The sequence below is a fragment of the Gobius niger genome (assembly GCF_951799975.1).
Source record: "Gobius niger genome assembly, chromosome: 4".
Taxonomy (NCBI): Eukaryota; Metazoa; Chordata; class Actinopteri; order Gobiiformes; family Gobiidae; genus Gobius; species Gobius niger.
In genome coordinates, this window is record NC_136855.1 from 17,024,543 (window position 1) to 17,036,906 (window position 12,364).

General features: G+C 40.0%; 1 protein-coding gene across 1 annotated transcript; it reads right to left on the reverse strand.

Annotated features, from left to right (window-relative positions):
- Positions 1-87: 87 nt before the first annotated feature.
- Positions 88-7,136, reverse strand: grtp1a (growth hormone regulated TBC protein 1a). Its single transcript, XM_079555761.1, has 8 exons — positions 6,899-7,136; positions 4,094-4,245; positions 3,853-4,011; positions 3,507-3,631; positions 3,112-3,208; positions 2,603-2,775; positions 1,233-1,418; positions 88-630 (listed from the first exon to the last, which is right to left on the reverse strand). Exons 1-8 carry the CDS (start codon positions 6,958-6,960, stop codon positions 538-540), a joined length of 1,047 nt encoding a protein of 348 aa, XP_079411887.1. The 5' UTR covers positions 6,961-7,136; the 3' UTR covers positions 88-537.
- Positions 7,137-12,364: the final 5,228 nt, after the last annotated feature.

Consider the following 12,364-nt stretch of genomic DNA (forward strand, 5'->3'; position numbering starts at 1 on the left):
ATTTTCTCATCACTGAACAATAATAATAAAAAAAACCTTTGAGACAAATGAGTTCATGCAAGTTTATTCTTTTTATTCCATCAGTAATTTACTCATGATTTTGTTTTCTTCTTGCAAAAGTAGTGGTAGCATTAACGGCTACAGCTCTAAATGAAAAACGGGACATAAGAAAATAGCAGCCTTTGGATTTATTTACATCACATAACCATTAAGACAATCATTCACAATGTCTAAAGTTCATGAAGAGGAGTCTTGAAAGGTTTTTGGACCAGATCCCTCACCCCCTATGTACCCAGTGAATTATTTTCCACAAATCAAAACCATAAGTAATTTTGAATGACCTTTCTTTTCTTGCAGTGTTGGACTTCATAAAGTGCATAGTATCCGCAGCTAACAGAGGAAATTCCTACTTAAGACCGGTTACATGTTCTAATTTACAGACAGCTTATACACGAATAGCTTTTATATTAAGACAGTACCGTATTCAGTAGTAAATTTTATATAAAGGTGTTTTAAAAGTCTATGTAGCAGCTTGGATCAGGACTTTTCTTCGGTGAGTTGGTCTCGACATTTGGCCCGAAGTTTTGTCAATGTGGCCATGGAGAGACTTCCCGTTTCAGTGAAGATTTTCTAGGAAAAATAACAAAACAGTGAACTTTTTATTTGTCTTGGAAGGAACAGAGGAGCCTTATCATGCTTTAAGCACTAAATGAAATGGGTAATAACAGTTTGCATTGCAGTTTGGGGCAGATGGTCGTCTTGTTATACCTGATCAGTTGTTTGACCAACCAGCCACTCATACTTTCTGTTCAATTCTGGGACCCAGCTCACAGCAAAGCATTTACTCCGAAAAGTTTTGTGTCGAGCCAAATACAGATACAGCTTTGTAGCACATTACTCGATGGATAAATCCCATGTAGTGTCAGAACAAACTTGATAATTTCTTGCCTGAAAATAACAGAACTTAGTGCTTCACCTCGACTCAGCAGAAGTCTGTGCTGTTTCTGTGTGATTTATAAGTTATCATTCCTTTCAACTCATGTAAGCCACCATATTTGTTTTGATAGTGTGCGTAGACCATGTGTTTCTCTGGTTTGTAAATCAACCGGTTGATCTCAGCCATCAGGTAACGCCGAGTTCCAGACTATACACGTGTTTTATTGAAGAGGTGAAAAGTGTAAAGGCCTGACAGGCCAAGCTACCTGATCGGAAACAACAATGATAAAAGTTACCTGCATAAAAATGTGGCACTCTTCAACGAAGGGTCCGTGTGTGATCTCTTTAAAGGCCTGGCAGATGTCGGGGAGAGACTGGGCCTGTTGGATCTGAGCCGCATGGCACTGGATCAGGGTTAGAGCCACTCGGAACAGGATCTTAGAGCCTTCGTAAAACAGACAATCCCAGATCCTCAAGACGGTCTGTAAGAGGATGCCAAGAAACACATTTAGTAGAAACATGCAAGTTTGCCTGTGATTTATTCTTTTGTAAGCACAGCCGATTAATAGTGACGCAGGCACGTGCAGAGGGCAGAAGTGTAACCAAAGCTTTCCCAAGGTCCTTACCATTGGCTCTGCTCCAATAAGCCTCATTAGCCTATATATTAATCAATTAAATCCAAAATTAACACGCCCCTCGTTAGTTAATCATGTGTTAAACTTTTCAATATCCCGCTCATTGGTCCTTCAGCGCAGCTGAGAGCGGCGCTCAGAGAGGAGGAAGTGAGAGCAGAGAGCATCTCCTACACAGAACAACGATCTCCACGCCTTGTGCTTCAGATCGGTCTTTATTTTTATCAGTCGGCCTCATAATCGCGGACCAATGTGGTCAATAAGCCGACAGTTTTGTATGATCTAAAAATAAACCTTGTGTCAGATGCGAGTGCTGTTTACCGCAGCTCACCGCCACATCCTCGCAACATATTTTAGTCACAATATTTTAGCTCTATGTTCTCTTAAAACGTGAAACTCATGGTCAGATATTTCTCAATAGCCGAGGTCCTTTTCTTAAGCTCCTGTTTTCAGCCACAGCTCAGTGCAGTGAGTGAAATGAAAGTCTGCTTGAAAGTTTCTGTAGAGGCGCTAAGACACTTGTGGCCTGGGGCAGATGTACCCCACTAGCAAAAGATACGGTAGCGCCCCTTTTGATCTTTGAGCCCCGGCCCCTCTGTAGCTCTATGCACAGCCCTGGTGACGTGAATGAGATTTATTTGTATTGTATATTATATATGTTCTGGCACAAAACAAAAAGCAACATTCCTTTGCCGAGACGTCTGCTCTCAGGGCAGTAAAGTTCACAATTCTAAATATTTGTTAATTCCTCCAGAGTGAGCATGCGATGAATAAACAGTTTGAAATCCCACATGCAAAAAGCCTTTAATGATGAAAAATATAACTTTACAATGACAATTTCAAAACACGGCTGGGAGAGGGGCCAGAGCCTCTGCATATCCAAAGAGAATATACACGAGTTCTCTTGACACAATGCATTGTGTGATACATGTCTATGTCTTCTATATTTACATACAAAGTGTTACACAGGTCTGCATTTATAACATAATATTCTGTGTTGTTCTGCAATTTCGAATGAATTTCTGGACACTGACCTCTACAGGCAGGACGTCTATGTAGAGACAGATGAACCACCGAGACACCACCAGAGTCCACATGACGCCGTTATCCATCATAGTCTTCCACACTCCGGGCGCCTTCAGGCGGACCAGCTCCCCCAGCACCTCCTGGTCTGTCTTCAGCCCCATCATGGCAGGAGAGTAGTAGTCTGTGTACACAAGTATACATGCTCAAGGTAGGAACTATTTCAGGCCATACCGTCTTTGCTAAACCCTCAGCTGGGCAGGGCCTGGCGGGTACTTGGATGAGAGACCGCTGGGGAACACCACTCGCTTCCGTCAGTCTACCCCAGGGCACAGCTGTACAAACATAGCTTACCACCACCGAGTATGGGGTGAGTAAATAATGCACGAAATTGTAGAGCGACTTTGAGCAGTTGGAAAAGCACCATATAAAACTAAGGCACTATTACTATTATTACTATTACTATTACTATTACTATTACTATCTCTTTTTGCAAAAAAGTAAAGAAGAGAAGACATACCTGGTAATATTCTTCCGAGTAGTGCATCCATGAGCCAGAAGGATTTCTCTTCATCTTTTGTGATAATTAATAGATATCCAGCAATAAAGTTCATTCCCTGTGTAGCAGAAAAAGAGAGATGTTATTTTGGAAACTATGTACAATGTTGACAAAGGACTACACAAACCTAAAATAATAATATCAATATTTGACTTTCAAATACATGATCACATTTGCATGGTACACTTCCTGACAGGGCCGTGCAGAGACCAACAGAGGGGCAGGGGCTCAAGGATCAAAAGGGGCACTACCAACTGTGGCAACCCTAGACCATCACAGTTAGTAAAATCCAGGTGGTGACTCTGTTTTTGTTGGTCAGACAGTGATTCTTTATCCAGCAGACAGTTGACAGATACCTGGCAGTAGCCCACAGCGGGGTTGTGATGCCCATAGGCCCGAAGTACATTGTACAGGGATTTTAAGAGGCATTGGTCCGAGGTCTTCCGGAAGTTTACGTTATCTGGAAAAGTTCTGTTCAAGTCTAAAAACACAGAGAATATAGAGGTTTAGAAAACAATACTAAAATGTGTCCTATACAGATCAATACCGATTAATTATATTTAGAAGGACATTTACAACTATCCCTGTCATTACAAAATCTGTGAATGAGATACTTGTACAAGTTTTAGGGAATTGTAAAACAACATAAATTGGTTGAATAGTAAAAGGTTTACTCATTCAATGCCAAAAAAGTATTCAGACCTGTGGTAATGGTCTCTATCAGTTTGGGATCTTGCTGGCCTGATAGCAGCGACTGGTAGTGTCCCGGGTTCCTCTCCAGTTGGTCCTGGGCCCCACTGGCCATCATCCAGATCAGAGTCCGGTGCTCATTGGGGATGCCTTTACGGACATAACGTTTTACTGCAGCACACGGCACAAAAAGAGGTTAGTTTGTCTTTAACACCACATGGAGACTTGATAAAACGTGTGTTCAAGGCCCTACATTTGACATTCTTCTGGACTCTGTTCTTGCCTTTGAGGAGTTTGGACCACTTTATGGACCTGCGCGTGAGAACGCTGAGGTACTGGGACATAATCTCCTCGTACGAGCTGTAGTCAAACTGTTCAGGACGCTCGAAGCCATAAGGGTCCACGCTGAAGGGAAATGATGAATAAGATGAGGATAATATAACCAAGATGTAATACAAAAACACAATACAAAGATGCAGTGTTAATTTTGACAACATATTTTATTTTAGTTTTAGTCTTAGTCTTTTGACAAAATGTAATTTAATTTTAGTCAAAAAAAACTTTTCAATTTTAGTCTAGTTTTAGTCGACTAAAATTGCATGTAAATTTAGTCGACTAGAATGAAGACTAATTTAGTCGGCTTATATTTATAATATTCATTATATTCATATTTAATCGTGGTCCTCGACTTCATGGGGCTGCTCCCACATGAATAAAGCACAGACCTGTTCATTTGGCAGTGAATTTAAATTATATGAGGCTTTCTCAGACGGTCAATAGAAGTTTGGATGATTTTAGTCTCTCCTTTTCATTTTTATTTAGTCTTATTTTAGTCGACTAAAATATCTGGACATTTTAGTCATAGTTTTAGACTCATGAGAAAGTTTTAATTTAGTTTTAGTCCTATTTTAGTCGGCAAAAATATCACTTTGACTAAAATTAAGACTAAATATTTTATTCGACGAAATTAACACTGCAAAGATGCTGAAATTGTTACTTGTGCATGGTCAGTGAAATGCCTTTTCCATTGTAACTATTAAAATATAGTCATTGAAAACCCCTTAAACAAAATGTAATTATGTTGATGTGTTGCAAAATGAAATTTCAGTAACAAGGGACATTACATTAGGACAGGTATTATTTTTACACAAATGAAATAGTCAGAAAACAAAGACCAAGATCAAAAACTGTGCTGTAAAAATGCAAATAAATTAACCTCTTAACAACCGCCTTAACCGAGTGCATTTTCTCCAGTTCAGCTTGACCCAAATCTAAAAGCTTCTCGACTGGAGTAACGCCTAACTAATAGTGACATTTTTGTTGCGTCGTCACCACGTTTTTTTATTGTATTATTGTTCGGTTTCTGACATGTTTTTGTTGTTTTTTTGTGGCTATTTTTTTGCTCGTTCATCACTTTATAATCGTGCTTTTGTCGCTCTTTTGTTGCTTTTTTTGTTGGATTTTCACCTTCATTTTTGTTGCTGATTTAACGCTTTGTTCAAGAAGCTTTAAGAGTTGGGAAACTGCAGTGCTCGGTTCAGACGGTGGTTAAAACGTTAATAAATAAACTAAAAATGATTAGCCTTTAGTCTTGCACGAACTACAGACCTCTGGAAATGTTCACATTGACACTGACAGACAAGTATTTCCTTAAAAGTTAAATATTCTGCTCGTCTGATGTTTCCATTTTTCAGAACCTAGACTCTTAATTTAGGAAAGTATTTAATGTTGGGCACTTGGCAGCAACTCTACTTCTCACAAGAAAGATGTTTAGAAGAGGAAGAAATGTGCTTTTGTAAACTCAACAGGAAACTATGTGTGTGTGTTTGATATTCACTGAAATTTGTATGCGGCTCAATGTCTCATGACTCACCAGGATACCTTTCCCTTCATTTCCTGGTTCTGGATTAAAAAAGGACAGTATATCTGTACAGAGTGCCCTAAAGATGCTTAGGTAACACGATAATCTGGGAGCAGCTTAAGGCTTGACCAGTGGAGACATGCGCCTCACCTGAGACAACGGGACTACAGCGAACAAAGAGACGTAGAACAAACTAAACACAGTCAGAGCCGCTGTGGCCTTTGGTGAATGGAAAATACAACAGTACAGTATCATCAGCAAACATTCAGACAAGATGATGGCAAAACAAAGACTGAGTGAAACTACACACGTCACTCAAGAGTTTTATGATTTTAAAATGGTGTTTCAGTGGGCTTCAACTATGCAATAAGTGTAAAACTGTATTGAATAAAACAGCACATTGATGAAGTTGACATCCGGTTGACTATAATAAGTTGGGATCGGTTCAGGGACAACACTGGCAAAAAAAAATCTAACAAATCTACCAAAAAAAAAAAACAACCACACTGCAAAAAGTGAATATCAAGCATTGGCTTAAATGACTTGAATTGAGGAAATGTATCTTGTTTTGAGCGGCTTTCACTCATTTAGACACTTTTCCTGATCGGACCAAGTTTGCTTTGCCTGTTTGAGGACATTTCCGACCAGTTCTAGGGTAAATCTCGCTTGAAATAAGAAAGTAAAATTGCCAATGAGATAAGACCAATTTTCTTACCCCATTGGCAAAGAAAATGACCTGAAATAAGAACGAAACGTATCGAAACGAGTCAGAAACATCTCAGAACAAGTGAATAATCTAGGACAAATGCCCAAGAACTTCGTAACTAGTCAAAACAACTACAATTTGGATTATTGTGCTCAAATTGAGATGTTTATACTGATCTAGTTATTTACTTTTTGCAGTGCAGAAAGAAGCATTGTATTTATAGTGATCTTTCTACTGTCATTGAACAGCACTGTGACCAACTTTGATCAGTTATTGTAAAGTGCTTCAGTAATACAGACTGATTATAAGCATGTGTGAGGAAAAAAAAACAAGAAAATAACTTAATTCTAAGCAGCAGTAAGTTTTTCACTGTGGGCTCATCAGGCAAAGGATGCTCATCTCCAACACACAGTAATGGGTACTATGTAATATTTCATGTTGCAAAGTAATTTTATCATAGTATGGTAGTATTGTTGCGTTTTTAAAGTTACCTGCCGATCCTCTCTTTGGCTTGGTTGTTGTCGACCTTAGCCCGGTAGGTCTTCTTGTCCATGGCCGGCTTTGCTCCCCTCAAACTCGGCCGCCTCGACGTGGAATCGCCGCCGCCGCACTACCTTAGATCCAGCGCGGATACAGAAAAACACCCAGGTTTTCAAGGTAACATCGCTGACTAATATCCACGCGTGTTCAAAATGAAAAGGGAGACAAATCCTGTAAGTTTCATTCTTCAGTGAAAAAACCTGCAACTTTTTTTTTTTTTAAACCGTGTCCCTATGAAGGGCTGGAGGAGTTTTGCTTTGGGTTTATCGCCATCCAAATGCACCTGTTGTGGGACGGTGTTTGGGTGGGAAAAGTTGCCTCGATTCCGCCCCTATACACTCCAAACAAAGCCCGGAGAGGCTCGTTCCACTGTGTGAATGTAAAACAGAGCCACGGGAGGTTTTCAGAGAAATCCTTTGAAGATTTCGTAGTAGTCAAGCCTGCCACGGGACACGGCTACTGCTGGAGCTAATGGCGCCTTCACGGGAGTCTCGTAAGTAGCACTTTCCAAGCTTTATTGCTCAGCGCGGCTCCGAATAAATTCTTAAACTAAGCAAATGTCGATGTAATTCCTCCGTGCTGGTTTGTTGTGGCAATAGAAATGTCAACCATATCTCCTATTAAAGATATTTGTGATTTTAGTCATGCGATATTTCTGTTCTGTTCGCTCAGTATATCAAGATGTACCTTTTCCCCCGGATCATCAAACTCGGCGTTTAGGTTCAAAAAAAGAAAACGCCTCCTTCGCACGACACGTAGCTCAGGTGAGTTTACCTGTCCTGGAGCAAATGCACGGTGTAATTCTGTGACGTGAAAGCCAGGAACAACCTGGAAAAGTGTGGCGTGGTGTCAGGAGGTGGAAACAGCAAATTCCATCTGGCTTTTGTGTTGAGATGATCTGTTCTAGGTCAGAAATGTATGTAGTTGGATTATAGGTAACACTTTACATTATGGGCCGGTAAATCTTTGGTACTTACAGTGGTAATTTAGATACTTATGGTGGTTCTTACAGTGGTAAATACTAGTAATAATAGTGGTACTTCTCGGTACTTATTGTGGTACTTACAGTGGTGCTTATGGTGGTACTTATAGTGGTAATTCTAGGTACTTATTGTGGTACTTAAAGGATTTTATAGTGAGAATTACAAGGTATGTATTTCTAGAAACAGTGGTAACTCTTGAAGGTTGTAGCTGTTTTATGTTTATATCACACAATCCTAGAAATTACTTCTGTTTGTAGAAGTACCTCATTTACTACCTATGAATTGCTGCTGTAGTATCCTTGAATTACCAGTAAATAGTACCAGTACCATAGTAAATAGAAGTACAACCTTCATTACTAAGAGTTACCCCTGTATCTCTTAGTAATGAGAGATACAGTGGTAACTCTGTGACTCCCTGACCCTAACCCCAATTACTAGTAATTACCACTGTAAGTACCACGGACTTACCGGCCCGTAATGTAAAGTGTTACCGGATTGGTAATTTAACAGTTAAATTCATAACAAGATTGATTATCGTCCCATTTATGAATGATCATTCTCAGCATTTCTTTTTGGATATTCCTTCAGAAAACACCACACAGGTTAAGCTCATGTGTACAGTAAAAGACTTCTGGATTGGGGGTAACATAGCTCATTATGCAGCAAGCAGTGTATTTGTCATTACAGTTTGGATCTGCACTAGTTAAAGTGTCTGCATTTCCTTGGCATTACTACAGTCTAATCAACAAGTCAGGAACTGCCAAAATATGTGTGGCTGCCTATTGTTGCATCATGTTTTTTAAGTTGGAAGCCCATCCCTGTATCTGTCCATCATAACAGAAAAATATACATCTTACATAGACTTTATTATACTCTTTACTTGTACATAAAGTATATTTTTAAATAGTCAGGTGATTTGACATTCTTTGGACACAGTTGTGCCCCTGTTACATAAATTCTGATATAGTTTGTTAAATGTGATCACAGTTTGTCCCACTTTCTCACAGAGACTACCGGGAAACGTGTCCATTACCAGCGAATCTCTCATGGGATTATAAACCAGATAGACCAGAACATGGCCTTTACTTCTTATCCTGTGTGGAACCATCAGGGTAAATCCATACGCTGAGGACTATGGTAATCCTGCTGGTCACATGACTCATCTTCAACCAGTTACAATGGAGTGGGAGAGCTGTTATTGTGACCAGCCATTTAGGTGAATGTATGTTTTGTGGATCATTTTTAGAAGATGTTGTAATTATAAATCCCCCTGTAACAAACTACAATAATAGCTACCATTGTTAAGTTTCTAATACAAGAAACTTTTAAACAATCTAATGTCTTAAAATGTTTCCCTTGTCTATTTTATATTTATATGGTCAATTGAATGTTGAGAAGAAGAAAAAAACAGAACATTTGCCTATGTTGATTCTTATTGTTTGCTGGAGATTGGGTTTGCAAACCTGCCATATTAATCTTGTGCCCTTCAACTGCCCCTGTACGGGTGTATTAGTATTAGTATGGTGAATAAAACCAGATCAAAACATGTACATTTTGACAATGAAAAGGCAAATTCTACCAAAGACTTCTGCTTCACCTTATGCCACGTGACATGAACGCGGTGACACAGTAAATAGTTGTGTGTGACTAAAATTGAACAAAACAGACTGTGTTTACCATCTGAAGGTCATCACTTTTACAAGAAGTGGCCTGTTAATTATTTATCTCCTAATCTTTTCTCTTCACCTACAATACACCTCTCAATATTTGCAAACACAGTGTATTCAAAGAGGCTGATGTTTTTAATCATTCTGAAATCAACTGGAAAATGTCCCTGTACTACAGCAAAACAACAATTTCTTCAAGACAATGGTTTACAAATTAAAGTTTAATCAATCTGAGTGGCTTTGCAGGGCTACAGAGATCTATGTTATTTTCTCTGTGTTAAGATTGCTATATATCTCTGGCTTTATTTTGCAGGATAATCGCAAAGTGAGAAGTTATTCCAACCTCACACCCACAATGCAAGATGTCGCGACACAGTAAGCTGCATGTTCCAACACATGTCAGGTAAATCCCTTTCAGAAAGTATCAGTGAACCGTATGATTTTAGGTTTGTACGTTTGCTTCACAGACTCCCCATAGCTTATAGTTTTGTATTTTGGTCTCTCTTCTGCGTTGTTCCCTTGAGTCTGAACGTCTTTCGCCAGCCCTGTGGTAGCTCCGTTACTACCTTCACAGACTTTGATGTTTTTATTTTTCTTAAGTCGGCCAATGTCCTCCTCTCCAGTGAGGTTTCGCTCCTTAAAGTTCTTCCCCTCTTTCATCTTGACTTCACTGTCTTGATGTGGTTTCGAACTGGCACCTGCATCTGTTCCTGCTGTGTGATTGTGCAGCTCATTTTGACTGGGACTTGAGTTTTCATGGAGCATTTCTGTTGACATTGCAGTGACATTGCTTTTTATGTTGGACCGCAAAGATGCTATGCTTGAATTGGCCACATCTGAACTGGTTAGGGCTGGTTGGGAGGCAGATAGTTGGTGGTAAAAACGTGGGAGACGGTACTTTGCGCAGGCGTCTCCGCTGCCTTTTTGTTCGCATTGCCCTGCTGCATCTCCATCTTCCTGCTCAAGTGTCAAAGCGTCTTCCTTTTTTGGGTTGAAAGCGCGTTCCTCCTTACCCAATGTTGTCAGGGTGTCATGTAGCAGTCCATTCATTGCTCCAAAATTCTTGTCACATTTCAAGCCATTTGCCTCATCATCTTTGGCTTCACTGTCAAGCACCATCGGGCAAAAACTGTTACAAGATGATAAAAGTACAGTGCAAGGCATGATGGTCGCTGTATTGTGAAGAAATGGTGTCTCGGTTTGCGTCGTAGTTTCGCAGGACTGGGGCAGTGACCATTCAGACACACAGGTTGAACAAAAAACCTCTTGTCGAGCATTTTTATAGTGGTTAACTATACAATTTGTTTCTTCAGCTGTGTCATTTCTACAGGTTGTAATGCATTCTTCAAAATCAATGCTTGCACCATTATTAATTACTGATGAACTTTCAGCCTTTAGACTGGACTGTTTCTGTATATCCTCACATTTCTTGGCATTACCCACAAAATCATCGACTGTAACTTTTTGTTGGTTTACACCCAAAACATCTTGGACATTTTTCACATCACCGCTTGTGTTAACAAGGTTCTGATTTATGTTGAATTTTCTGTGTCATTAATGTATCAAAAGTACTATTTCGTATTATTACTAGTTTCACTTTCCATTCCCATATCTATATTAAGAGCCCCAGCAACGGCCTAGCAACCAATCACCATTCACCTCCCCCTTGTCTCTCCACCAATCAGGAGTTGGTATCCCCCGTCCCAACTTTCAGTCAAGTCAGTGCGCAGGTATCATTCCTTGGGAACACACGCTCCATCCTCCCTCCCGCAATTCCGTGAAAACCTCATCTATTCTTCAATTATGTGTTCATGCGTCCATTAGAAAGTAAGTCATGTCCTATATTGCCTGCGTATTGTTTGTAATAGTATTCATCATATTTCGTAGTCTAGTTGTGTTTATAGTTTCATCGTGTTTTCTCATGAGCGCGCGTTACGCGCAGGCCTCACTCTAATCACGTGGTGCACGTGTTACGCGCACCACTCTCTCTACTCACGTGATTCACGTGTTATGCGCATGCATCCCAGCCATAGCATCCAGCTAAATTCAACTGTCTCTGTTTCTCTAATTATATTCCGGGTTTGTAGTTTGGATTAGTTATCACTGTTTGTTTAATGCTTCTTTGAATGTAGTTCAGCCATCTCTTATTTATGTCATTTTATACTTTAGATAATTTATTATTTAGACTGAAAGTAACTATTCATATTTCCTAGTATTGCATTCTTTTATTGTTATCACAATATTATCACTCATTATTCATTTATTTGTGTTTATAGAAACCATGAACCATGAACCATGAACCATGAACCATGAACATGAACATCAACCATGATCCATGAATCACATGAATCACCAATTCAGTCAATAAAGAGTGGCAAATGAGTGAATCCATTGTTTCTTATTGTTCTAACCGGACAACCTGGGGAGATTGAAGATTTGGAACCAGTTCTAAATACAGTCATTATCTGAGGTCACAAGTTTGGGTCTCCTTCCCGACACCTCCTTCACAAGGTCCTTCGAGCCGGATCTTCAGTTTCCTCAGCTCTACAATGGATCCCACTCGACCTCGCCGTGATGTCCGTCGACCTCGCTACCTCGACGACTTCTTGGTGACTCTCCCGCCACGTAATCTTCCCCCTCTCACACTCCATGGCCACTCCACCGAGGGAGCAGCTCTTCCACCTCCTGCTCCAATCATCACTCCAGCTCAATTCGTACCTGCGCCTCAGAACCTCAGCTCCGAAGCAGTCATGTCAGCTCTGCAGGA